Source organism: Bemisia tabaci, chromosome 4, assembly GCF_918797505.1.
Source record: "Bemisia tabaci chromosome 4, PGI_BMITA_v3".
In the NCBI taxonomy this organism is placed as follows: Eukaryota; Metazoa; Arthropoda; class Insecta; order Hemiptera; family Aleyrodidae; genus Bemisia; species Bemisia tabaci.
In genome coordinates this window covers 36,663,183-36,685,500 of record NC_092796.1, presented here as the reverse complement: position 1 = coordinate 36,685,500, position 22,318 = coordinate 36,663,183, and the positions used below count along the sequence as shown (strand labels likewise).

General features: G+C 38.1%; 3 protein-coding genes across 8 annotated transcripts in view; all 3 read right to left on the bottom strand.

Annotated features, from left to right (window-relative positions):
- AstA (allatostatin A) overlaps positions 1 to 1,120 on the bottom strand; it is a 134,218-nt gene extending 133,098 nt beyond the window's left edge. Inside the window, exon 1 of one of the 2 annotated variants that reach the window (XM_019043163.2) lies at positions 914 to 1,120. The gene's annotated coding sequence lies outside the window, so the exon portion shown is untranslated. The remainder of the gene's footprint in view (positions 1 to 913) is intronic. The other variant, XM_019043162.2, reaches the window with a different exon arrangement.
- A 1,163-nt stretch (positions 1,121 to 2,283) lies between these two features.
- On the bottom strand, positions 2,284 to 7,165 carry LOC109031579 (cathepsin B-like cysteine proteinase). Of its 4 annotated transcripts, none has more exons than XM_072299781.1 (7): positions 7,019 to 7,165; positions 6,414 to 6,519; positions 5,780 to 5,983; positions 5,224 to 5,412; positions 3,929 to 4,148; positions 3,039 to 3,158; positions 2,284 to 2,679 (listed from the first exon to the last, which is right to left on the bottom strand). In XM_072299781.1, the coding sequence occupies exons 2-7, from the start codon at positions 6,504 to 6,506 to the stop codon at positions 2,453 to 2,455; spliced, it is 1,053 nt and encodes a 350-aa protein (XP_072155882.1). In that variant the 5' UTR covers positions 6,507 to 6,519; positions 7,019 to 7,165; the 3' UTR covers positions 2,284 to 2,452. The 4 variants fall into 4 exon arrangements, with proteins under 4 accessions (XP_072155882.1, XP_018898716.2, XP_072155881.1 ...); XM_019043171.2 differs by having other exon boundaries at positions 6,414 to 6,564; positions 7,019 to 7,164; XM_072299780.1 differs by having other exon boundaries at positions 6,942 to 7,097.
- Positions 7,166 to 10,991: 3,826 nt separating this feature from the next.
- On the bottom strand, positions 10,992 to 21,780 carry LOC109031589 (cathepsin B-like cysteine proteinase). Of its 2 annotated transcripts, XM_019043181.2 has the most exons (7): positions 21,639 to 21,778; positions 20,311 to 20,415; positions 19,428 to 19,634; positions 18,085 to 18,276; positions 16,720 to 16,936; positions 15,201 to 15,320; positions 10,992 to 11,398 (listed from the first exon to the last, which is right to left on the bottom strand). In XM_019043181.2, exons 3-7 carry the CDS (start codon positions 19,557 to 19,559, stop codon positions 11,355 to 11,357), a joined length of 705 nt encoding a protein of 234 aa, XP_018898726.2. In that variant the 5' UTR covers positions 19,560 to 19,634; positions 20,311 to 20,415; positions 21,639 to 21,778; the 3' UTR covers positions 10,992 to 11,354. The 2 variants fall into 2 exon arrangements, with proteins under 2 accessions (XP_018898726.2, XP_072155880.1); XM_072299779.1 differs by lacking the exon at positions 18,085 to 18,276 and having other exon boundaries at positions 21,639 to 21,780.
- Between the last annotated feature and the right edge of the window lie 538 nt (positions 21,781 to 22,318).

Below are 22,318 nucleotides of genomic sequence, written 5' to 3'. Positions count from 1 at the left end.
AATCAGAGAGGTCGGACATTAAATTTTTGACTAAAAACTGCGCTAAATTTGGATGTTTCTTTCGTCACATTTTAAATTTTAAGGGGTGCTTCGAGCAGGAAATTTCACGAGAAAACCATTAGCACCACTTTTAGAACCTCAAAGTTTTGAATAAACGGAGTTATAAGCGTTTAAAGTTTCCAAATTTTATCCGACCTCTCCTATCGACTCGATCGCCACTGTGCGTCGGAGGGGCGACGAGATGTAGCTTGGTTCCTTTCTGCCTAACGCAATCCAAACACCGGTCTCCTATGCTGCCGTGCTAAGGAAGAACGCCGTATGAACCATCAGACGTTGCCAAATTTCCTTGGATAAAACGTGAATTTCCTGGACAATTTACGAATATTTTCCTCCCAATTTTTCAGATAATTTAGTTCCCAATTTTATCTAAAGATTCTGAAAATTTAAAGGAAAAATATTCATAACTCTCCTAAAGAATAAACATTTTATCGAAGGAAATTTTGCAATTCTCGAATGGTCATACGGCGTTCTTCCTTAGCACGGCAGTATGGGAGAAACCGCGTAAATTATAATGCAGATCCGCGGCAAATCTGCGATTTCAAGGCGACAACCAGAGACGTTACACTGCCGTGCTAAGGAAAAACGCCGTAAGAGCATTCGAGAGTTGCCAAATTTCCTTTGATAAAATGTTTATTTATGAGAAAAATGTTGACGATTTTTCCTTGATATTTTCAGGAACTTTAGATCAAAATACAAAGAATATTCCCTGAAAAATTGGAAGAAAAATATTCATAAATTTACCAGGGAATTTGTGTTTTATCGAATGAAATTTGGCAACGGCTGATGGTTCATACGGCGCTCTTCCTTAGCACGGCAGTACACGAGTCGACGGCAATGTGGTGGTTGGACTTACCTGTTGCTGTGTGCCCGGTGTGGCAGCGGCCGCGGCGCGGGTGCACGGGGATCGCGGTTCGGTATCGTCGGGTTCGGACCTGTTGCTGCGAGTTGGGCGAGTCGGGTTCGAGTGGCGGAGTCGCGGGCCGACGGCGAGCAGGAGGGCCGGCACCTGGGGGAGGGCCTCCTGCGCCTGTCACGCCGCGAACGCAACCCGCCGCGCAGCCCGCACCCACGCCGCGGGCCCACCCACTCACGTGGTCAGTTACGCAGTTAGGGAATTCCACTTCCTTGGATTTGTTTGCTTCGCCTCCTCCTCCTCCTCCTCCTCGATCCGCGGCACGGTCACGGCATTTGACACTCTGCCGAATCCGAGATCCGCGCCTAAAAAATGAGCGGTCTGCGCGTGGGTGGATGGCCAAATCAGGAGGTGGATCTTGGGGGTGGTCGGGTCGGGTCTAATTATAAAGTTGCCTTTTTAAGATCTTGCGTGCTTCGGGGATTTGCGATTTTAGTAATTTTTCGAATGCGTATAGTAGAGCATTTGCAGGTGTCTAAAATTTTATAAATTTCGTGTTTTCACGGCATTTGATACCCTGCCGAATCCGAGATCCACCTGAAAAATGAGAGGTTGGCGCGTGGGTGGATGGCCGAATCAGGAGAGTGGTTCTTGGCCGTGGTCGCGATGGGTCTAATTATACAGTTGCCTTCTTAAGCTCTTGCATGCTTCAGGGATTTGCGATTTTAGTAATTTTTTGAATACGTATAGTAGATGCATTTGCAGGTGTTTAAAATTTGATGATTTTTGTGTTTAAGTGAAAACTACTGAGTGAGCTGAATACGAGGATATCCTTGGTTCAGATATTGATCAATTATTGGAGGAGATATAGCGAAATAACCCAATCTGCCTAAATGCATGCGTGTATATGGAAAATGCCGCCAGATGACGTGTGTAGGCGGTGCACTTTCTCTTTTTTAAATCTATTTTTCCAGAGTTTGCCACCAGAAACAAATTATAAAAAAGACTGCGAACTCAGCTTATTTAACATTCTCAGATAAGGCAATAAAAAATTTGCGTGCGAATTCTCCATTCCGCGAGATACACGGCGGTTCATGCCCTAATGCACATAGTTCCGTTTGGCAGTAATACGTTCAATTGGCTTTCTCCGAAACGAACTTTCTAGCTCAAAAAAAGCTCTGAAAGGTTAAGCTGTAATAGAAGGGATTGCACATCCCATGCTGGAAGTTCACCTCTGTATCCAATCAAACTCTCAGTGCGTGGATAGGAAGCATATGGCGCAAATGGGAGCAAAAGAGGGTTATCAGTTAGTGGGGGAATGCCAAAAGATGCCATAATGTTTGACTGATTGAGAAGAAAAACGTTCAAAATTATATGACAAAATGTATTTTTGATGCTCTTTATACTTATTGTGACAAAGCTAATTCTAAGAATTGAAAATTGAATAGATTTTTATGATGCAATTCGTGCTTCAGCGTTGCGCTCAGTAATATTCAGAATTCGTACGTCCATGAAGAGATGTGCTAATGACTTCTCTCATTAGTCGTCATCCGGGTGAACATCCTCGAAAATATGTCCGGATGTGACGTATTCTTGGATGCATGCGTCGTCTATTCCGAACTTGACGATTTGATTGCCTCCATTGAAGTCGGACCAGGTATTCACTGCCAGCCAATATTTGTCGCCATTTTCCTCTCCCCAGCCAATCACCTTTGCGTGTTTCCATAATGTGGCTTCTGTTGCACCTTCTCTGACATGATAAATTCCTAAAGGCAGGGAAAAAAGTTTTTATCGTCAAATAGTAGCGTCAAAACCTTTTTCGCGAAGTCCAAGGAGAATTTACATTACGAATATCAATTGGACTTTTTCCAGGCAAAATGTGGCACATTTATGCTGTAGTTTTCATCATACTCTGCATTTCAAACTAAAATGTTTTCAATTTTTTTACGTAAATGCTCACTTAAAGGTGATACAATTTTAAAGTACCTCTTATAAAGAACCACGAAAACCCTTAATTTTTAGTATCTAAAGGTATAAATTCTCAAAAGTCTATTACTATGTTTACCTAATGGTGATTGTGATATTTTTTAGGGAACAAATTTTACCCAATTTAATTTTTACTCACCACTTTTGTACTCAAAGAAGTCATCGTAAAGAGTGAAGCCGACCGCAATAGGACCACGCGCCATGATCTCGCTCTTCATTGCTCTTTCGTCGTTTTCCCGTAAAAAGTACCAATCTTCGACTAGACGGGAAAAACAAAGGAAAATACATTAGTTCTCGAGATACTTGGAACAAAATCAGCCCTGCAAGGAATGAGTAATAAACAGAAATTCTTAATTGAAAATGATAATTAAATCCAACAACGTACAAACGCGTGTTTAGACATGTTTATATTTTGCATTTACATTCGCCTAAGTAAACCTTAAGATATTTGTAACATACTCACGTAGGACCTATGAGGAGGTTTGCAATCGAGTTGAAACTATATTGGATCTATTACATGTACTGCTTTTCACCCGTTGTAGTAAGTGAAGGCGCGAAAATATTCATATGATTAAAGTAAGTTTGTGAACGTTGTGTATTTGTACACAAATCGCGAAACAAAATGCCGAATCGAACAGAAATTATGACGCAATTTAAGGTTTAAAGCTTAAAAAAAATAATTCCTAAAAAACTGCTTGCATTTTGCTCTTTCCACGTTTTTGGCTCAAAATTATTCAACTGAAATGTAACTCAACGCCGTTTTTTATCACAATATTGTGATAGAGACCGCTTAAAACTATTTCACCATAGCTATAGGGATCGTTTCCACCAAAAACTCAAATTCTAAGTTTTTGACTCGATTCGACAAAAATCACCTGCACAACTTTCGCCTTGAAACTGAGCATTTCTATTCCCTGGATGACCACATACTTATGTTAGACCTCGATTACCCGATATGAACTTTCCACTGATGTCAACAAAATTTCAAAAACTCTATTGCTGAAACAACTTTCGATACAAAAAACTTACCGCTTATTAGTGTGTCGTTTTGGATGGTTTTCGAGTGGTAATTTTTATTGGTGCACTTTGAAGTACATCTGTTCTGCTTCACCTTTGAGTATGCATACTTGCATTCTTCCAACTCATCATTTTTTTCTAAGCCCAACTGGTCGGTGGAGACTTTTTTCTCCATTCCAAGGTATTTTCCCAACGTGTGCCTACATGGTTTGTAAGAGTATGGCTGACACCCCTATATTGAAAAGAAAAACTCATTCAAATAAAAAACGCAGGAGACTGCTGCAAATGAAGAAACAAAAACAGACTAAATCGAGAATAAACACCAAGAGCAACATAAAGTGTGAACGAAATCAAAATATCATGAAAAAGAGAAACTTGAACAGTCAAACTGCCGACTCAAAGACATGCCAACTGCATGATATTTTAAGATGAATCCTCAGCTATAGTTCCAAAAAAAACTCACCACATCGCGCTGCTGAAATCTGGCTCCGAAATCCGTGATTATTTAAATATTGCAACAGATATATTCAATTCTAAGACTCATAAGTTCTAGCAGCATATGGCTGGAATGTTTAAAACCAAACATGAGCTTTGTAATTTTAATAATAAAGTCAAAGACCGGATCTCAGTTTCTCTTATGTGATGCCTGTAAGTGCGAGAGAGATAAGTTCACGGTAGGAGAGAGATATCTGCAACTGCTGAGAGAGATCACTCGTGATTGGTCATCAACGTAATTTTGCTTAACCCTCCTTTTTCTGGGATCAAGTTACAGAGTTTCAGAAACTACATAATATATTCAGTGCCAAAAGGAAGAAAAATGTCTTAGCTAGAACTTAAGAATTTTCGATTTTAAAAAAAATTCCTTTAATTTTCAAATAAGCCCAAGGGAGCATGTCAAGCTGTACAAACTCTTAATGACGTGACCCTCAAAATCAAAACACAGCGGTGGCGCCCCCTGCGCGGAGATATTTCATATTTATCGGAGCTGTAGATAAACCTTAAAATGGACTGTGTTTTTTTTTTCTTTTTTCTCTACCGAGAATCATTTTATCCTACGCGTTGGTACAGTGCCTGATTTTTAAAAATGTTTTCTCCTTCATAGGAGCGAATGCAACCGACGAAAAATTATTCTGCGACTGAATGAAATAAAAAAAATCATCATTTGTCCACCATTCTCTTTATTGCTATAACTTTGCCTGTTTTTTTTTTTTTTTTTTTTTTTTTTTTTTTTTTTTTTTTTTTTAGAATCAACCACAATATCACGATTCTATGTGGTTGATCCTTTGAAAAATTGAAAAATTACTTACAACAGATGAGCCGTAATCTCCACCGGTAGGTATTCCCCACTCAGTATAAATCCAGGACATGGCAATATAGGCACTGTCCTTGCATCTTTCAGCACAACCCATGAGGAAGTCGGCAGACAATTGTTTCTTCTCTTCGCCTCCCGTCTGAATGCAATATTTGTCAGAGAGAATCGAGGAGACAATCGATGGCTGCACAATACAATTAATATGAATTAGAGTCAATAGTTAAAAATATTTAGAATGTAAACTTTTTCAAACTTCTGGAAAAATTAAAAAAATCCTCTTACGTGAAAGCTCAATTTTCATCAACGGCTTTGACAGTGTTGTAGCGTGCTTTGCGATATACTATTGATCTGCCATTTAAATCTATGGAAACATATTGATGAGCAAAGTATTCGCAACGAGGACCTTTATAATCGATTCTATACTTTAGCTTCAAATGGGGAAATTTCGATAAACGATCATTCACACCTCGCCACTAGGCTTTGAAAAGTTGGTGGAGAAAATTCAGGAAGCTAAGAAAATCCTATGGATTTGTATGAAAACGACAACTTACCGCATCAGTATCACAAGCACCTTCATCCACAGCTTTGCTGAGTTGGTCAGCACATTCTGGGAACTCTTTTCGGAGGTCGAATTCTTTCGGTAGACTTCTCGGCCATTTAGGATCGTGCGTTTTCACCAAAATATCGTTTTTCACTGATGGACCAAGGTATTGTTTCATTTTTTCTGTGAGTATTTCCGGGCGTGTGACTTTGAACTGAAAAAGAAGCAAGAAAGAGACACCTTGATAATCCAAAATTGGGCTAAATCTGAGAATGTATTTCCTCGGTAAAACTGAGCCAAGGTCCAAGTCCAACCATGGACGTTATCTTTTCATTCCTGCAAAGGTTTTAATTTTAAAAAAGTTTCTGTCAAGTTTGCGAGGTCGCAATATAAGATGAATTTTCATCTTGCAATAAATAACCACTATTTTTTGTTCAACAATAATCTACGCAAGAATAATTAATGACATTTATGATGTTTCAAAAATGGGTCAGATATAGTTTTTCCTTCTTGTAAAATGTAGTTCAGTTATAAATATTCAAATTATTCATCATGTTGTGATTAACTTGACTGCGGCAAAATATTGCATCAACATTACAATAACATGACTTGTTGCCGGTCTAAGCGTATAATTATGAACTTACTGTTGCAGTTTGACGTCGCATGCGTTGTGGCACACCAACTCCCATGTGAACAAGGGCCAGGCTGAAAAGCGTGATTGTCAAAATCCTCATCATTTTCAATCGAAGTCTAAGTCGGAACAAACGTAAGATTTTGATTTAGGTGAAATTATAACTAAAAAAGAGATCAAAAAAGTGAAAATGAAATAAAAACGAAAAAAAGGAGTATGTTTATACATGGAGATAATTACAAATTTTCTCCCTAATTTAGTTTTTCGAGAATAGTTTGAAAAAGAGTTTCTAACAACAACGAACGCCAATTCCTGTCCTTCTGCTTGAAGTTGGAGATTCTTAATATGCTCATGTGATTAAATTGGAAAATGAAATTGCTGAAAACTGTCTAGGTGGTCGATTGGCCGATGTTCAGATTATTTTTTTTTCCTCTGTCAGTTTTAGAGAAACCTAGAATTGTTCTTATTGAATGCAAGGGGATAACCGGCTCACAGAATCACGATCTCCTTTTGAAGAATCGAAATAAGTTTGAGAATCTACCTTCAGTGTTGTCTGGGTGCCTCTGTGAAATAAGTCTGAGGGAGCTGAAAATCAATGAAGCTATTCAGTTCACTTACTTCGACGTCTAGTAAAAGCACTAAAAGCTCCGATAACGCCGAAGTTTAGGTTCGATAATATTGTGACGTACTTTTACTCAGGCCCGTAATTTTTATACCATTGTTTCAGATAAATTTTCTGAAAGATTCCATTCTAATCAGTAGTCGCATGTAGCTACCCTCTTGAAAGGAAAATCGGATGTTCATCCTCAAGAGGAGCGCTTGACATATTTGCAGCATCACATAATCACGATGCTATCATGATCAAAATAATTGAAGTGACCGATAACACTGACGATAGAGCATATTTTAAACTTAGAGTTGCAAAAATTGTTATTGTTGGCATTGATTTTTGTAGCATATCTACACTTTTCACGATTTTATCATCCCTCTTGAGATGCTGATTCATTCCTCCGTAATGTCTGGACTGAAAATACTTTTGAGGGACTCAAGTCCTCTCACCCGTCTCATCGTTCCTATTTTTTCATGAATTGTTTCTTATCTATCTTGAAGTTGACGAAAGTAACAGGGAATATCGCTGCTTGATGCTTTGATATTGAGGGATCTTAACTGCTCTAAGAGATCCTCGAAGGCACACTTGCGATTAAAATTGATGTTCAGCTTGCAGTATCACTCACGCTGAACCCACATATACTCGCACATTGCCTGCTGTGAGCAGTATGGCGTGTCGTGTTTTGCGATATATCGATTGATTTGTCATTTAATCCTATGGACAAGGATCGATGAACAAGGTGCTCGCAACGAACACCTTAAAATCCGATTCTTTAGCATAGCTTCAAAAGGGGAAATATCGATAATCGACCATTTACGCCTCGTCACTGGTTGTAGGGACTTTGATTTTATCACGGTCTGCGTGAGAAATATGCATTTGTTTTAAAGCTACCCGCTTCAAAAACGTACAGCGGCACAGGTGAGCCGATCGTAAGGGGTAGTTGTTCCATCAAAACCTTGCGCACTAGGATGCCACACAATATTCAACATGGCTGACGCCTCCACAAGAAAATCGTGAAGAAGCGCCAAGGTCTTTATCAACGCAAGGAAATACATGTATATAAATATAAATACGCCAGTTGATAAAATCTCTTCTCCTCTTTTCGCGTGTTGGCGTTGGCGATGTTGAATGTTGCGAAGCATCCCGATGCGCAAGGATTGGATGGAACGGCTTCTCTTACGAAATACTCACTTTGTGCCGTAGTATCGATTTTGAAAAGCGGGCAGCTTAAGAAACGCATATTCCTTCCGCAGATTGTGTAGTTAAGAGTGAATTTCAGACTTTCACGATGCGCTCATTGTGATTTTGTAGCCATTTTCTGTTAAGAGTTGCTCCTTTCCTGGCTCTAGCTGATGTTCGTGACAGGCTCAAAGTGTGTAAAGCAAGCTGTAAACACTTTAAACAACACAGGGTGGGGATGAAACAATGCTCGATTGAATAGTCTGCTAAGCCGTTGTAGTGCACGATTTAACTCGTGTAGAGTATTGTTTTTCTTGTGACCGGGCAATTCAAATTCCCCGTAATAACCAATGCACAATAAAAATGTTAATAGCTCAGCTAGGGGTTTATTCCAGTATTTTTCGTTGCGCGAACCGTTTCACGTGAAATCCTAGTAAAGAATCACGGATAAGAGTGCTTAAATTCGTACTTTGTTTAATGGTTTATTGAATCTAAAAAAGCGAGCGTAGAGAACTTCCCTAACTTTTCTCGGAAAAAAATATTTTATAGGGAAAAACGAGGCAACTTGGAAATGTTCATACGGCGTCGAAACACAACATGGGCCTTTTAAGCCCCATTATTCGATGCCACAATATCGCGCTAACCTCAGTGCGGCCGCCGTTAAACGCATAGTAGCGCCTGCAAGACTGCATGAATACTTCTCGCATTGCGCCAAACGCAGTGCAGTCGGTTAGTTAGCGTGACACGCATATTAGCGCCTACAAGGCTACATGAATACTTCTCGCATTGCGCGCAGAGCACGGTGCGCGCTTTGAACGTGGTAATTTCGCGGTGTCAAATCCACCACCCGCAGTGCGATGAACAAAATATCCAACCAGTGTACAACGCGAGTCTGCAATCCTCGAGGGATCGGAGAGATTTCCCTGTTTTCTGTCAACTTTTCCATCATTAAATGGACTTCAATTTGCAATTAAGAACTATAATTTCTGGTTCATCCGAAAAAACTCTTATGTGCATAGGGAAATTAATGGCACTTACGGTGTTTTTACACTGAGCTGGAAATTATAGTTCCCAATTGCAAAATGTGGTCTAAATATCCCTCATTGCACCTAATGTACTGGTTCTTCAGACGAATCATTCATCAAATTTTGCCAGTTTTAGTTGCAAAGTTCAAGTGCGACTTTGCCGATTTGCTCGTTCTACTGTCCATCGTTGTCTCGCATCATGATGTTCTCAGTTATTGAGAATCCGTGTGTAATGCGTGGGCGTACAGCAAGGCGTGGAGATGTCTCTCGCTACCCCTCCGCGCGTCACATCGAGCGAAGTCAAGTCTCCTCAAGGGTAGGGAAATGCAACTGTAGCATGAGTTGGAAAATAATCCGTAAGTGCAGCAGTCGATATTTGAATTCATTTTCGACAGGCGTGACGAGATAACTATTCGACCACAGGTGTAAGCATATTGCCCCTCGCTGGATTGAAGGCGCATCACACTGTAAAGATGAATTGACCGCGCTCCCTTCCCTGGCTGGCGCAGTGCTGAAGGAGCCGCTCAACTAGGACTACTTATCATCATTCTTGACATTCTGCTCCAGTTTTTGCAACGATTTAGAAACTCAGATGATATTTAATTTTTTGGTTGCATAAAAAGAAAATAGAACGAACGAAAATGTCTCGTCGAATTTTTCGATGCTTTTATTTGAGATAATTTCGGGAAATTGTTAGAAAATTTTCAGAGGAAAAGTTTATGTAGCTTTTTTAAACATTTAACGAAAATAAAACATAGAAAAGGTGGACGCCGTCACAATTAGAGATGAATATCCTTTTTTTCGCAAGCATCCGTCTGCTTTTGAGTCCATATTAATCTCATAAAGAACTTGAGCATGGTTGTTCAACGATTTTTACTTTTTTTTCTACGTGTGACTTTTCGTCAGTGGTTGGCGGCCATGTAACGGCCGCAGCCCCCCAGTATTTTTATATTTTCGTTTCCTTTGCTCTTTTGCGGAAACTACTTGCTCCAGAAAAAAAGAAAACATTTCTTTCTCAAACAGTAACTTGTTGTTCCTGAGAGAAAATATTTTTCTCCAGAGCACTAACTAATTGCTTTGGAGAGGAAATATTTTCTCTCCGCAGATATCAGTTAAAGCTACAGAGAGAATTATTTTCTTTCCGGAGCAATTAGTCAGTGTTTCGGAGAAAACTATTTTCTCTCCGCTGCTATGCCTAATTTCTTTCGAGAGAAATATTTTCTCTTCGGAACAACAAGATACTGTTTGAGAGAATTTTTTTTTCTGGAGCCTGTAATTTGTTTTATTATTACATCCTTAATAAATTGTAAACCTGTTAACACCAACGAGGAAGTGGCAAAATCAACGATTTAGTTGTGTTGCCTTTTGTCGATATAATCAATTCAAGGCGCAAAAATATCTCGAAGAATTTGAACTGAATTGGAAGAAAGCTTCACTGAAATTGGAAAGATTATTGCAATTCCATTGGAAACGTGCGACGGGCTTGAATGGCAAATCAATCAGTACATCGTATGAAGCATGCCACGCCGCGCCACTGGTTCTGGCAACATCCGCGATCTGAGGAGCTTGGCAGCTGGAGTCGAAATTATTTATCATGGCTGACGAAATTCAGATAAACTTCGCCAAAATCTTGGAAGAATTGGTCAAGCTTTTTGCAAAATTACCAATTTATGGTAGCTAGCACCAAGAATTTTGTCCTCAGATGCCAAGTTTTTTTGGGCAGAAGATATTGACAAAAAATATTTTTACGGAAAAAGTGGAAAGAAAAACGCCAAAATTACAATGTGAAATTTTATTATTACACGTTTTATACCCGTGAACAAAGCTAGTTGTGGATTCCTACAATATTTTATCGAATGCTTTAATCTAATATAATGCGTATTTCAGCTCGTGACGATCTGTTCTCTCAACAATTCGGTCCTTAGATGCGCGCAGGATATTCTTCTTGAGAATCGTCATTTTCATCATCGGGGTGAACATCTTCGAAAAGATGTCCTGATGTGACGTATTCTTGGATGTTAGCTTGATCCATTCCGAACTTGATTATTTTGTTGCCACCATTGAAGTTAGACCAGGTATTTACTGCCAGCCAGTATTTTTGGCCTTTTTCCTCTCCCCAACCGATCACTTTTGCGTGCTTCTACGTGGCGGCCTCCTCTGCACCCTTGGAGACTCGGTAAATTCCTAAAAGAGAGAGAATAGGAGCTTTTTATTGCGAGAAGGAACTTTGGATGTGGAGGTTAAGGGTCGTATTCACATGCATTCTCTCAACTTCATTGGCGGATCCGGCGATTTGGCAACATTGTATTTTCTCCATTTAAACTTATGGAAATGTATCGATTCTTGGAGGGGTCAGGTGCTCCGACAGGAATCGATTATTTAGCATGGGTTTAAATGGAGGAAATCCGATGTTGCCAAATTGCTGCATCCGCCTCTGCTCAACTTTTCCTTTCTTTATGGAAGCCCTTCATGATTTATAAAGTATGACTTAGATATGTTTAAGGATGTTTGAGACATGGTATCATAAAGAGCCAATTTTTAGTATAGCCTCAAGTGTTTGATGTGCATACATATGAGATTATTAGGGGCTCGGAGGGCGAGGCGCATACGTGCTGTTGTTTTAAAAAAAAGTTGAGGTATTAATAATTAGAAGTAAAATTAGTCTTAAGGCATATTCTGCGAAAAATTCGCTCCCAAATTCCAATTTATATGCATCAAAAAGTCGGTTTGAACTTTCCTTCCGCCATAAGGATTAGGGTGTCCCACTTTGAGGGTCACCTCCGAATTTTGATGATGGTACCCTCTAAATCGTTGACCCCACTTATAAAAATAAGATTGCACTAAAGAAAAAAATTCTAAAAAAATGTTTTAAGGGTTGCGCACGGCCAAAAACTACCCCCCGGAATAGGGCAAAATGCAGAATTTTGTCCATTTTGACGATTTTTTTCTAACAACATTGTAATTGAGCTAGGGCTCTGAAAATTTCACAGTAAGAGCATATGTTAGGGCACTTTCAAGAAAATTTTTGTTCATTTCATCATGCGTTTCCATTTTTTGCTAAAAATCCTCAAAATCGGCTAAAAACCCGAGAATTTCAAGATTTTGTATTCTTGTCTTACGACGATTTTTTCAGCTTACAAAGTTAAATTAAACATGTAAAGTACCATTAATTGCATCTTGATACTCATTTTGACCAAAATTCACACTTCACTTTAATAACCCCTCCGCCCTCCCCCGTATTTTTAACCGTAAATTCAGCGTTACCTATGTCGCGATAGGTGCATGGGTTTTTTTTCCTTTTCCATTAAAGATTATATTTGTATTCATATTCCTGCATTTTAAATGTCAACGTAATGTTTCATTAAAGTGGTACTTACCTATGAAAAATGGGAGAGCATGATGTGGACTTTCTTTTTTTTTTAAAAAAAAATAGATTGTATTTTTGAAAAAAAAAAAAATAATTTTACTAAAATAATTGGGAATGGAGCCAAGCGCCAAACAATTAGAAACAACATCATTCCTTTCTTCTAAAATACTTTAACAGAAGCTCCGGAGGAAAAGAAGAAAAACTGAACTGAGTATATCTCAGAAAAAGGAGGTGAGTCTTCCAAAAAAAGTGGCAAGGTGCCTAAACAGTAGAGGAAATGCATGATTACTTCCTCTTTGAATACTTAACAACTGACGCTTCAGCGATAACAACATGACAGTTCATCCCTCTGTTTTCGAAACTGTGGCTATATTTCGGCATGAATTTGATCCAACAGAAAGTGATTTAAAGGGTCTTCAAAAAGTTTGCTTATTCAATTTAAGATGTTTAATCTTTGCTGGTACAAATCTCAGCGTCCAATAATTGCTCTTCAAGATGATTTGCAATTTACAAAAAAGTTAGGTTACTTCGTATACTTCAGAACTTCAGAACTACTACTACCTAGTGTACTTCAGAAAAACGAGTTTAGTCTTTCAAAAATAACTGGCAAGGTTATAGTGCGAGGCAAGAGGTGGCAAAAAACAGTTGAGGAAATGCATTATTCCTTTCTTTTTATGTACCTGGTAATGTTAGGTGGAAGTTTCATCAAAGAAGATCCTATAATTATTCATGTGATGCAATTTCTTCATTTTTTTGTTGTTTTGAAATCAACCATATGATAGGATGAAAATGTGTGTAATTCAGTGTCATTTTTCACTTGTTTATTGAGATAATAATCAATGCTCTCTTTAGTTACTAAAGCTTTAACTATGTTTCTTTGCATGCTATTAGAAATGAATTAATCAAAAACAGACAGAGGCTCCAACCTATCACTAAGATATCCGTATTGTCTTGAAAAAGTGGCCAATGTAGCCTCTGATACTCTCTTATCAATACTATTGTACTGAAGCAACTTTTTTGTAAATTGCAAATCATCTTGAAGAGCAATTATTGGACGCTGAGATTTGTACCAGCAAAGATTAAACATCTTAAATTGAATAAGCAAACTTTTTGAAGACCCTTTAAATCACTTTCTGTTGGATCAAATTCATGCCGAAATATAGCCACAGTTTCGAAAACAGAGGGATGAACTGTCATGTTGTTATCGCTGAAGCGTCAGTTGTTAAGTATTCAAAGAGGAAGTAATCATGCATTTCCTCTACTGTTTAGGCACCTTGCCACTTTTTTTTGGAAGACTCACCTCCTTTTTCTGAGATATACTCAGTTCAGTTTTTCTTCTTTTCCTCCGGAGCTTCTGTTAAAGTATTTTAGAAGAAAGGAATGATGTTGTTTCTAATTGTTTGGCGCTTGGCTCCATTCCCAATTATTTTAGTAAAATTATTTTTTTTTTTCAAAAATACAATCTATTTTTTTTTAAAAAAAAAAGAAAGTCCACATCATGCTCTCCCATTTTTCATAGGTAAGTACCACTTTAATGAAACATTACGTTGACATTTAAAATGCAGGAATATGAATACAAATATAATCTTTAATGGAAAAGGAAAAAAAACCCATGCACCTATCGCGACATAGGTAACGCTGAATTTACGGTTAAAAATACGGGGGAGGGGGGAGGGGTTATTAAAGTGAAGTGTGAATTTTGGTCAAAATGAGTATCAAGATGCAATTAATGGTACTTTGCATGTTTAATGTAACTTTGTAAGCTGAAAAAATCGTCGTAAGACAAGAATACAAAATCTTGAAATTCTCGGGTTTTTATCCGATTTTGAGGATTTTTAGCAAAAAATGGAAACGCATGATGAAATGAACAAAAATTTTTCTTGAAAGTGCCCTAACATATGCTCTTACTGTGAAATTTTCAGAGCCCTAGCTCAATTACAATGTTGTTAAAAAAAATCGTCAAAATGGACAAAATTCTGCATTTTGCCCTATTCCGGGGGGTAGTTTTTGGCCGTGCGCAACCCTTAAAAAATTTTTTAGAATTTTTTTCTTTAGTGCAATCTTATTTTTATAAGTGGGGTCAACGATTTAGAGGGTACCATCATCAAAATTCGGAGGTGACCCTCAAAGTGGGACACCCTAATAAGGATCCATGTAGTTTCGAAACTTCAAACACGTATTTCTCGAAATAGCAAAATCTTCACCTATGCGCCTTGTCCTCCAAGCCCCTCATATGAATACGTTGCTCCTTCATCGCAACTTGGCGCGCTGCAACGCTCAAACGTATCGCGATTCGAAATAAACAGTTACAAGAGATTACATTGATTTGCTACCACAAAAAAATACAAAATGCAAAGGAAAATTCTATCATGCTAACTAAAGTTAATGTAAGTGTCTGCGGACCTACCTCAACTTTCGCAAAATCTGCGGTATTTGTTCTTTGTATTTTGTATTTTGTATTTTGTATTTTCTTTTGCTAGCAAATATTTGTAATCTCTCGCAAAACCTTTACTTTTAACTAGACATAAATACCAATTATACGATGTGTTGAACAACTAATGATCAAAATGTTCAAATTTTAAGCGATCTTGTTGATTCTCATCTCGTTTTTGGTCTCACCTTTTTTGTACTTGAAGAAATCATCGTACAATGTGAAGCCTACAGCAATGGATCCACGTGCTATTATCTCTTTCTTCATTGCCTCTTCGTCGTTTTCTGGTAGGAAGTACCAATCCTGGACTAAAAGCAACAGATCATTCAAAACATATAATCACTCCACGGAACAAGTTGCAAAAAATAAAATATCCAGACGTATTTATGCTGAAAGGAACCAGAGATGGGTGGGGAAGAAGGAGTGTGCTTGTTAGCTCAGGGCCGTGAGAATGAATGGGAATTAAAAAGCGCCAGTGACGTCAGCGGTGATAACCGCGTTCGGCGACAACAATAAACTCAATGGTTGTGCACTTTAACTCGTGAGCCCTGTCCACAACGCTCTTGTCACATGCGCATGGCTCATAAGTTAGCATAGTTTGGTACTTCGTTCCTTTTGATGTAATGTAAATTCCTATTTTTCCATTTTGCCGAATGGAATCACGCCTACTTTCACATTGTTTCTTATGTGTTTCTTATGTAGATTTTACTAACACACGCCCGATCTTTTCTCAGGCTTTAGCTCCTTTTAGCATAAAAACGTCCAAATCACGGACAGATTTGTTTCGTAAATGAACCAATGGACAAAACATTGCAATTGAACCCATTTTGATAAGTGCGTGTGCTTAATTAACATTAAGGTTTTTATTACATCAGTGCCTTTTGATGATGTTTGCAACTTACTGTGATCGATTTTTGAATTTCTCGAGAGCGTAGAAGCCCCCGACTGAAACCCATTTTTTGCGAGAATGGCAAAACACTCACTCTTTCGGACATCGAAAATAAGGAGATTAAGATGGTTCTTCAACACTTAGATTTTTTGACGTTTTTAAAATAAATAAAAAAAAAAAACCCGATATCTTTACCACGCTGTGGTACATCAGGTGTTTGTGCACATGATTCGACGAATAAACACTTTGAAATAACTCGGGGAGCATGTCTCGAGTGAATACCGTCAATCGCTCTGTCTCTCTATTTCTGTCCCTCCATTTCTATTTCTCTCGGGACGGAGTTATTTCGAGATGTGTCTCGGTCAAATCTTGCGTACAAATCCCTGACGTACTACACGTGATGTAAATATTAGGAATTTTATAAAGAATGTCTCAAAGAGGAGGTAACAACGGAATCGATTGAAAAATGGAATGTGCTTTAAAAAGCAGAGGATCGACTTTGATGTTACAGGATTCCGGGCTTTAAATATTTCCAACAGATTTTGAAATTAAAGAGTGCTCAATGAACATTCTCTGCGATCTTGCCTCCTCATTTTTAACAGCTCAGGCAATCTCAGAATACACTACCGGACAAATAGGGAGTTATTTAGTTATTTTTTAAAGATATTCAGCAACTTCGGCTATTCCTGTCTTTAGTCAGGAAGAAAAAAATTATATCTGTCTCTTTATCGGAATTTAAAGTATGAAAGACTTGTTTTTGTCTAAAGTTAACTTATTATGCAAGACAACAAGTAAACACAAGACAACGAGTAACTTACATCGAACAGTGCGGTTTTTCATGTCTTTGTATTCGTAATTGGTGTTGGTGCACTTCACAGTGCATTTGTTCTGCTTCACTTTAGAGTATGCGTGCCTGCATTCCTCCAATCCGTCTTTCCTTTCGACGTCCGACGTGCTGCTCATAACTCTCTTCTTTTTGGCGATGTATTTTTCAAGCGTGTGCTTGCATGGCTTGTAAGAATATGGCTGGCATCCCTGCATTCAGACAGTTGTATATTAATATAATTTACACACGGTTTAGACGCAAGCTAAAAACGAAAACTTAAACGAGGCTAAATACACATGGCAAAGACAATGGAGACTAAACTACATAGAATCACAAAGTCTCATTCAACGACTGTTAAGCGCTATTACGCGTATAGGCGGGTCCAAGGGGGCGTACTGGGATTCAATCTTTCTAGCCAGGGAACCTGGGAGTAGGCCCCTCAGTACCACCCATAGGACTAGCATTTGAGGACTTATATGTAACAATAGCGGTCGCAGACATCCGCCATTTTTAGGGCAAACGCTTTTTTCGAATTATGGAGCCCTCAAGAATGCCTGTGCAAAGTTTCAGACTTCCAGCGCAATTTGTCGGCGAGATATGAACTGAAAACCATGTTATTTGTAAAAACAGCGGATGTGAAAATCCACTGTTTTCCCCGGCCTACGCGCAGGACACTGTGGGGATTCGAACCCACTTGCGATAACTGCCCGCGCACCGGCCATGGGCTGTAGCTGACACTCAAATTATACGTATTGGACCGTCTCGCCAGAATTGTTGCATTTTTCAATCTAATTTTATGATTTTTTTCCTTTTTTTTGTAGAAGTTACAAACGGTTTAGTTTTTCGTTCAATTTTATTAAAGGACTCAGCATTGACTTACTTTTGGTTCATTTCAATCGTTTCACCAGCCTTACCCTTCCTGAAGACTTTGTTTCATGCATAAAAAAATGTTTTCAGTAAAAATAGCGGATGTCACATTTTTTTCAAATCGCTGTTACTTCTTCAATTTTTCACTTACATAGATCGTAAAACGTGTGTTTTTTACAGGAAGAGTTGCTCTTCATGAAAATCTTTACAAGAATCCTCTCGGTTCTACGGACGGCAAAGTGCAAAGCTTCGAAAACTTCAAACGCGATTTTCTCACAATGTGAAAACTCGACATCCGCTATTGTTACTTGGATTACATTTTGCAATAAGGAACCACTATCTCTGGCTCTCCCACAAAAGCACATATTTGCATAGGAAAACCAATGACATGTATGTTGTTTCTAAAATTGACCAGAAATAGTGGTTCCTTATTGCAAAATGCAATCTACTTGTAAGTCCTCATTTGTTAATCAAAACTGGAAACACTCACAATATCCGAGTTGTAATCTCCACCGGTAGGCACTCCATAATTCCAGGCCCAGATCCAGGACATCGCAATCCATGCTGTTTCCCTGCACTTTTCAGCGCAGCGCACGAGGAAGTCGGCAGAGAATTGCTCCTTCTTTTTGCCTCCCGTCTGAATGCAATACTTGTCCGCGAGAATGGAAGAGACAATCGCCGGCTACACAATGATATTAGGTGGAAATTAGAATCAATAGTGCTTAGATTGAACCCGATACAAAAGCCCAACGTCACACTTTCTTTCATGCGCCCATAATTGAAACAAGATGATATTTCGAGGAAAGAGGCATATTGATTAGTGAAACTAAATGAGAACCCTTTATGCTGATCACGGCGCAATTCAAATTTCGCTTGTGTTTTATGTTCTAAGAAGTTGGGACCAAAGGGAAGTCGATCTGTGACCCGGTCTACTTCTTAATTTTTTTTTTTTTTCATTGCTGGTTTAAAAAAAAAATAAAATTATTAACGCACGCTGACTATACATCATATTTCAGAATGCAAGGTGCGCACCGCTCTTTTCAGACACATATTCATTTTTATTTCTAATCATCGAAAAACATCCGGATCTCAGTGGCTTTGCGTCATGTCGATATTACCTCATTTGAAGCTGTAGTAAAGAATCGATTATGAAGATTTTCGTTGCGACCACCCTATTTATCGATCTTTTCCATAGGTTTAAATGACAGAAAAAATCGATTTATCGCAAAGCACGCCACGCCACTGCCCAATCTATGCTGTTTTATTTCGAATTTTGGCGAATAAATCAATTAAATTTCACTAAGTCGCATTGGGGGGGGGGGGGAGGATAGTTGAATAAGAGTAGTTTTGCCTGAAATTAGTCGTAAATTTTCTCTTGTTAAAAACTCGAAGTTCAGAAAAAGTAATCTGAACATGAAAATAGTCAATAAATTTTGTCCTTGACTTTGTGTCTTCTGGTTTTATATTATTTTTTTTTTTTTTTTGGTTGAAACTTGATACGACTTGATAAGTTGCTGTTCTGCCGTTCTTAGAAAAAACGCCGTATGAACATTCGAGAGTTACCAAATTTCTCTTGATAAAACATTAATTTTCAACGAGGGTCAGCCACTTTTTCCTTGTAATTTCCAGATATTTTAAATTAAATTGCGAAAAAAATTGTACGACAAATTTGAAAAACAACATTCAACATTATTCAAGTATTTGTTTTTTTATTGAGGAGTGTGGCATCGTCTGAGGGCTCATACGGGTTCTTCCTTAGCACGGCAGGGTTAAATTCTGTCCAACTATGTTAACAATAATCTGTAAATTTACATCAAAATCTCAACGACCTACCGCATCTGTGTCACAAGCACCTTCATCCTGAGCTTGGCTGAATAGATCAGCGCATTCTGGGCCGTGCTCTTTCCGAAGGTCGAATTCTTTCGGTACACTTTGTGGCCACTTTACGTCGTTCATTTTCACCATGATGTCTTTCTCCGCTGCTGGTCCAAGATATTGCTTCAGTTTCTCAGGGAGTGTTTCTCATTTGGCAATTTTGAACTGCAATGACAAGGAGAGGACATCGACGACTAAAGTTGAAAAATGGATTGCTCCATAGAAACTTTTAAAAATCTTCGCGGAAAAAAATTGTCAGGGATTATCCCTTGAAGTTGTAGTATTACCCCAATTTGTTGGATGATATGAACATTTTCGATTATTTGTGGCAGTACTGCAACAATTGGGTTAGTAACCTAATTTATTGGGATACTGCCACAATCTTTTTGGAAATGTCCGTATCAAAATCCCAACATCTTTTTACCGTGTCAAATTATGTGACTAAACTTGTTGAAATTTTTTCCTTTAAATCTTACTATAAAAACTTATACTTAACTAAAAACTTAGGATATGATATACGCAGCCGCAGCTAGTATACTGCAATTGCGGCTGGTGTTACAATGCCAACATCAAGTTTTTTCGAAACAAAATTATTGAATATATCAGATTGAAATTCAACGAGATACTATAGACATGGAGTTCACTTAGCCCGTAGAGATATTTTCAGTGGTCAGATATTTTCTATGAATGTTATTGAAACGACAAGTTTTTACATGATAATATGGAAGTGTATTAGTGACCATCTTTTCAACTTTACGACATCGTTTTCAACGTGACCTCCAGATTTTCAACATGGACTTTTAGTTATTAATGATTTATTTGAGTGAAGTTATTAACTTACCGTTGCACCTAGGCCTTTATTCGTGCGGTGAGGCTCACCTCTGCTCTCATGAACGAGAACTAGGCCAGCCAGGGCGATTGTCAAAATCCTCATCATTGGCTCCATCTAGAATATACAGGAGTTTCTAGTTTTTTTTTTTTTTTTTTTTTTTTTTTTTTTTTTTTTTTTTTTTTGGTTTTTTTTCAAAATATATACGGATAAAATGATGATTGAAGCATATAGGCTCAAGAATAAACAAATTCTCATTTAAACTTTAAGATAACTTATAAAACTGTAAATTTGCGATGATTTCAAAACCTTTGATTCTTTCCAGAAACACGCAGGTGCTATTTTGATCCTAGGCGTTTCAATTCATTTAAAAATACAAAAACTCCGATTTTTGAAAAAAAAAAAAATGTTTACACCTGAAGAAATTACCAAAAGGAAGCTGGAATTAACCCTTAAACGCCCAAGTCGGGTCAACTTGATCTGAGGCTTGCTAAAATTACGTGCCCCGCGGGCTATACGAAGCCTGTACATACGAACTTAAGATATAGGTCTTCAAATATATCCTAAAAACATAATCAGACATTGCAAATTGAAAAAAAAAGGAATAAAGACAAATCGAGGGTATACCAAGCTGAAGATAAGAGAAACGTATTTGGGCTTCGCTTTTTGTAACTTTTCTGCTGAATATAAGTGACACCTCATTGACCGCAAAGAGCGGAGCAATCGGAGCATTGCGAGTTTATACCTCGCGCCGAAGCGCCTTCAATTTTGCAGACAGCAAAACGGACATCCATCAAGCACGAATAGTTGTATCTCTGCGCCGTCATCGATACGCGCATTCTTGCCCTAGTTCTATTTTCATAATGTGTTGGTGCCGTTCATCTTGATTGTAGTGGTGGTTCGAGGGCTACATGAGCTACACAACCGAAAATGGGAACTGCGTTTTCGGGCTTTGTTTTTTAACCTCCCTGCTGAATCTGAGGGACACCTCAATGTAAAGTAAGCGCCAGTGTCTCAACAAAAATGAGAAAATGTGAAAAATAACAAAAAAAAACCTCCAAAACATAGAAATAACATATATAATAATATGAAAATCAATATACTTAAATAGGGGTAAATTTGACTCGACTTGAAACTTTGCGTATAAAAAATTATTGGGCATCTAAGGACCAATATAAAGAATTCAAAAGTAGAAATAAAAAAGTACCTGGTATTGATATATGATAAAAATGATACTTTTTTTTTTTTTTTTAAACGTCTACTTCTGGTCTGCTTCATAAATTATCTCTATGAAATATAATCTTAACTGGCTGAAAATCAAAGATTTATATATCACTTACCTGGGCGAGGAAAACTCGGAAAACGGAAGAGTCGAGGTTCAAGAATATTGTGATGTACTTATAATTCGGCCTCGGGGTTTTTTATACCTCTCTATACGATAACTTTCCATCAAGCATCCAATCCAATGACATCAGCCGTTGCATCTTGCCGCCCTCTCGATAGAAGGAGCAGATGTCGCCCTCAAGAGAAATTCCCGAAATATCTTCTACATTATGCGATCACGATGTCATAATGACAATCGCTTCGGCCGATAACCCTGATAACGGACCATTGTTGAAACTTCGAGTTGTTTTAAAGCACTCACCTTTATAGCGCACTTGAAATATAAACGAGTAAACTGTCTATCTAAAATCTCTGATTCACTCTTTTGTTATGCTTTCGAAATACTTTGCAGGGACTCGAGTCTTCCCCATCCCATTTTCTGATATTTATAGTTGGATTCGCAATTATCTACATGAATTGTTTCTAATCTAATTTGAAATTGAAAGTTGGTAATTTTAAACGGAAACATAACTGAAATTTGCGACCGAAGTAATTATTGCTTGTTGTTGAACTCTACTAAAGGGACTTGGAAGATTAGTGGGATAAGATCAGTTTCTTTTTAAAACCAAAGTTAGGATATGCATGATTTCAACTGAATTTAGTGTTAAAATATATTCTAAGAAAAATTCACTGCGAA

Bases quoted from the DNA above. Each gene is read 5' to 3' on its own strand.
- LOC109031579 (XM_072299781.1), bottom strand. From the start codon at position 6,506: ATGATGAGGATTTTGACAATCACGCTTTTCAGCCTGGCCCTTGTTCAC. The intron at 4,149-5,223 runs GTAAGTAATTTT...TTTTCAATATAG, and splicing joins GAGATTACGGCTCATCTGTT to GGGTGTCAGCCATACTCTTA. The intron at 3,159-3,928 runs GTAAGTTTTTTG...TTTCCCGTCTAG, and splicing joins AAACGACACACTAATAAGCG to TCGAAGATTGGTACTTTTTA.
- LOC109031589 (XM_019043181.2), bottom strand. From the start codon at position 19,559: ATGGTGAAAATGAACGACGTAAAGTGGCCACAAAGTGTACCGAAAGAA. The intron at 18,277-19,427 runs GTAGGTCGTTGA...ATCATTGTGTAG, and splicing joins GTGCTTGTGACACAGATGCG to CCGGCGATTGTCTCTTCCAT. The intron at 16,937-18,084 runs GTGAGTGTTTCC...GTCTGAATGCAG, and splicing joins GAGATTACAACTCGGATATT to GGATGCCAGCCATATTCTTA.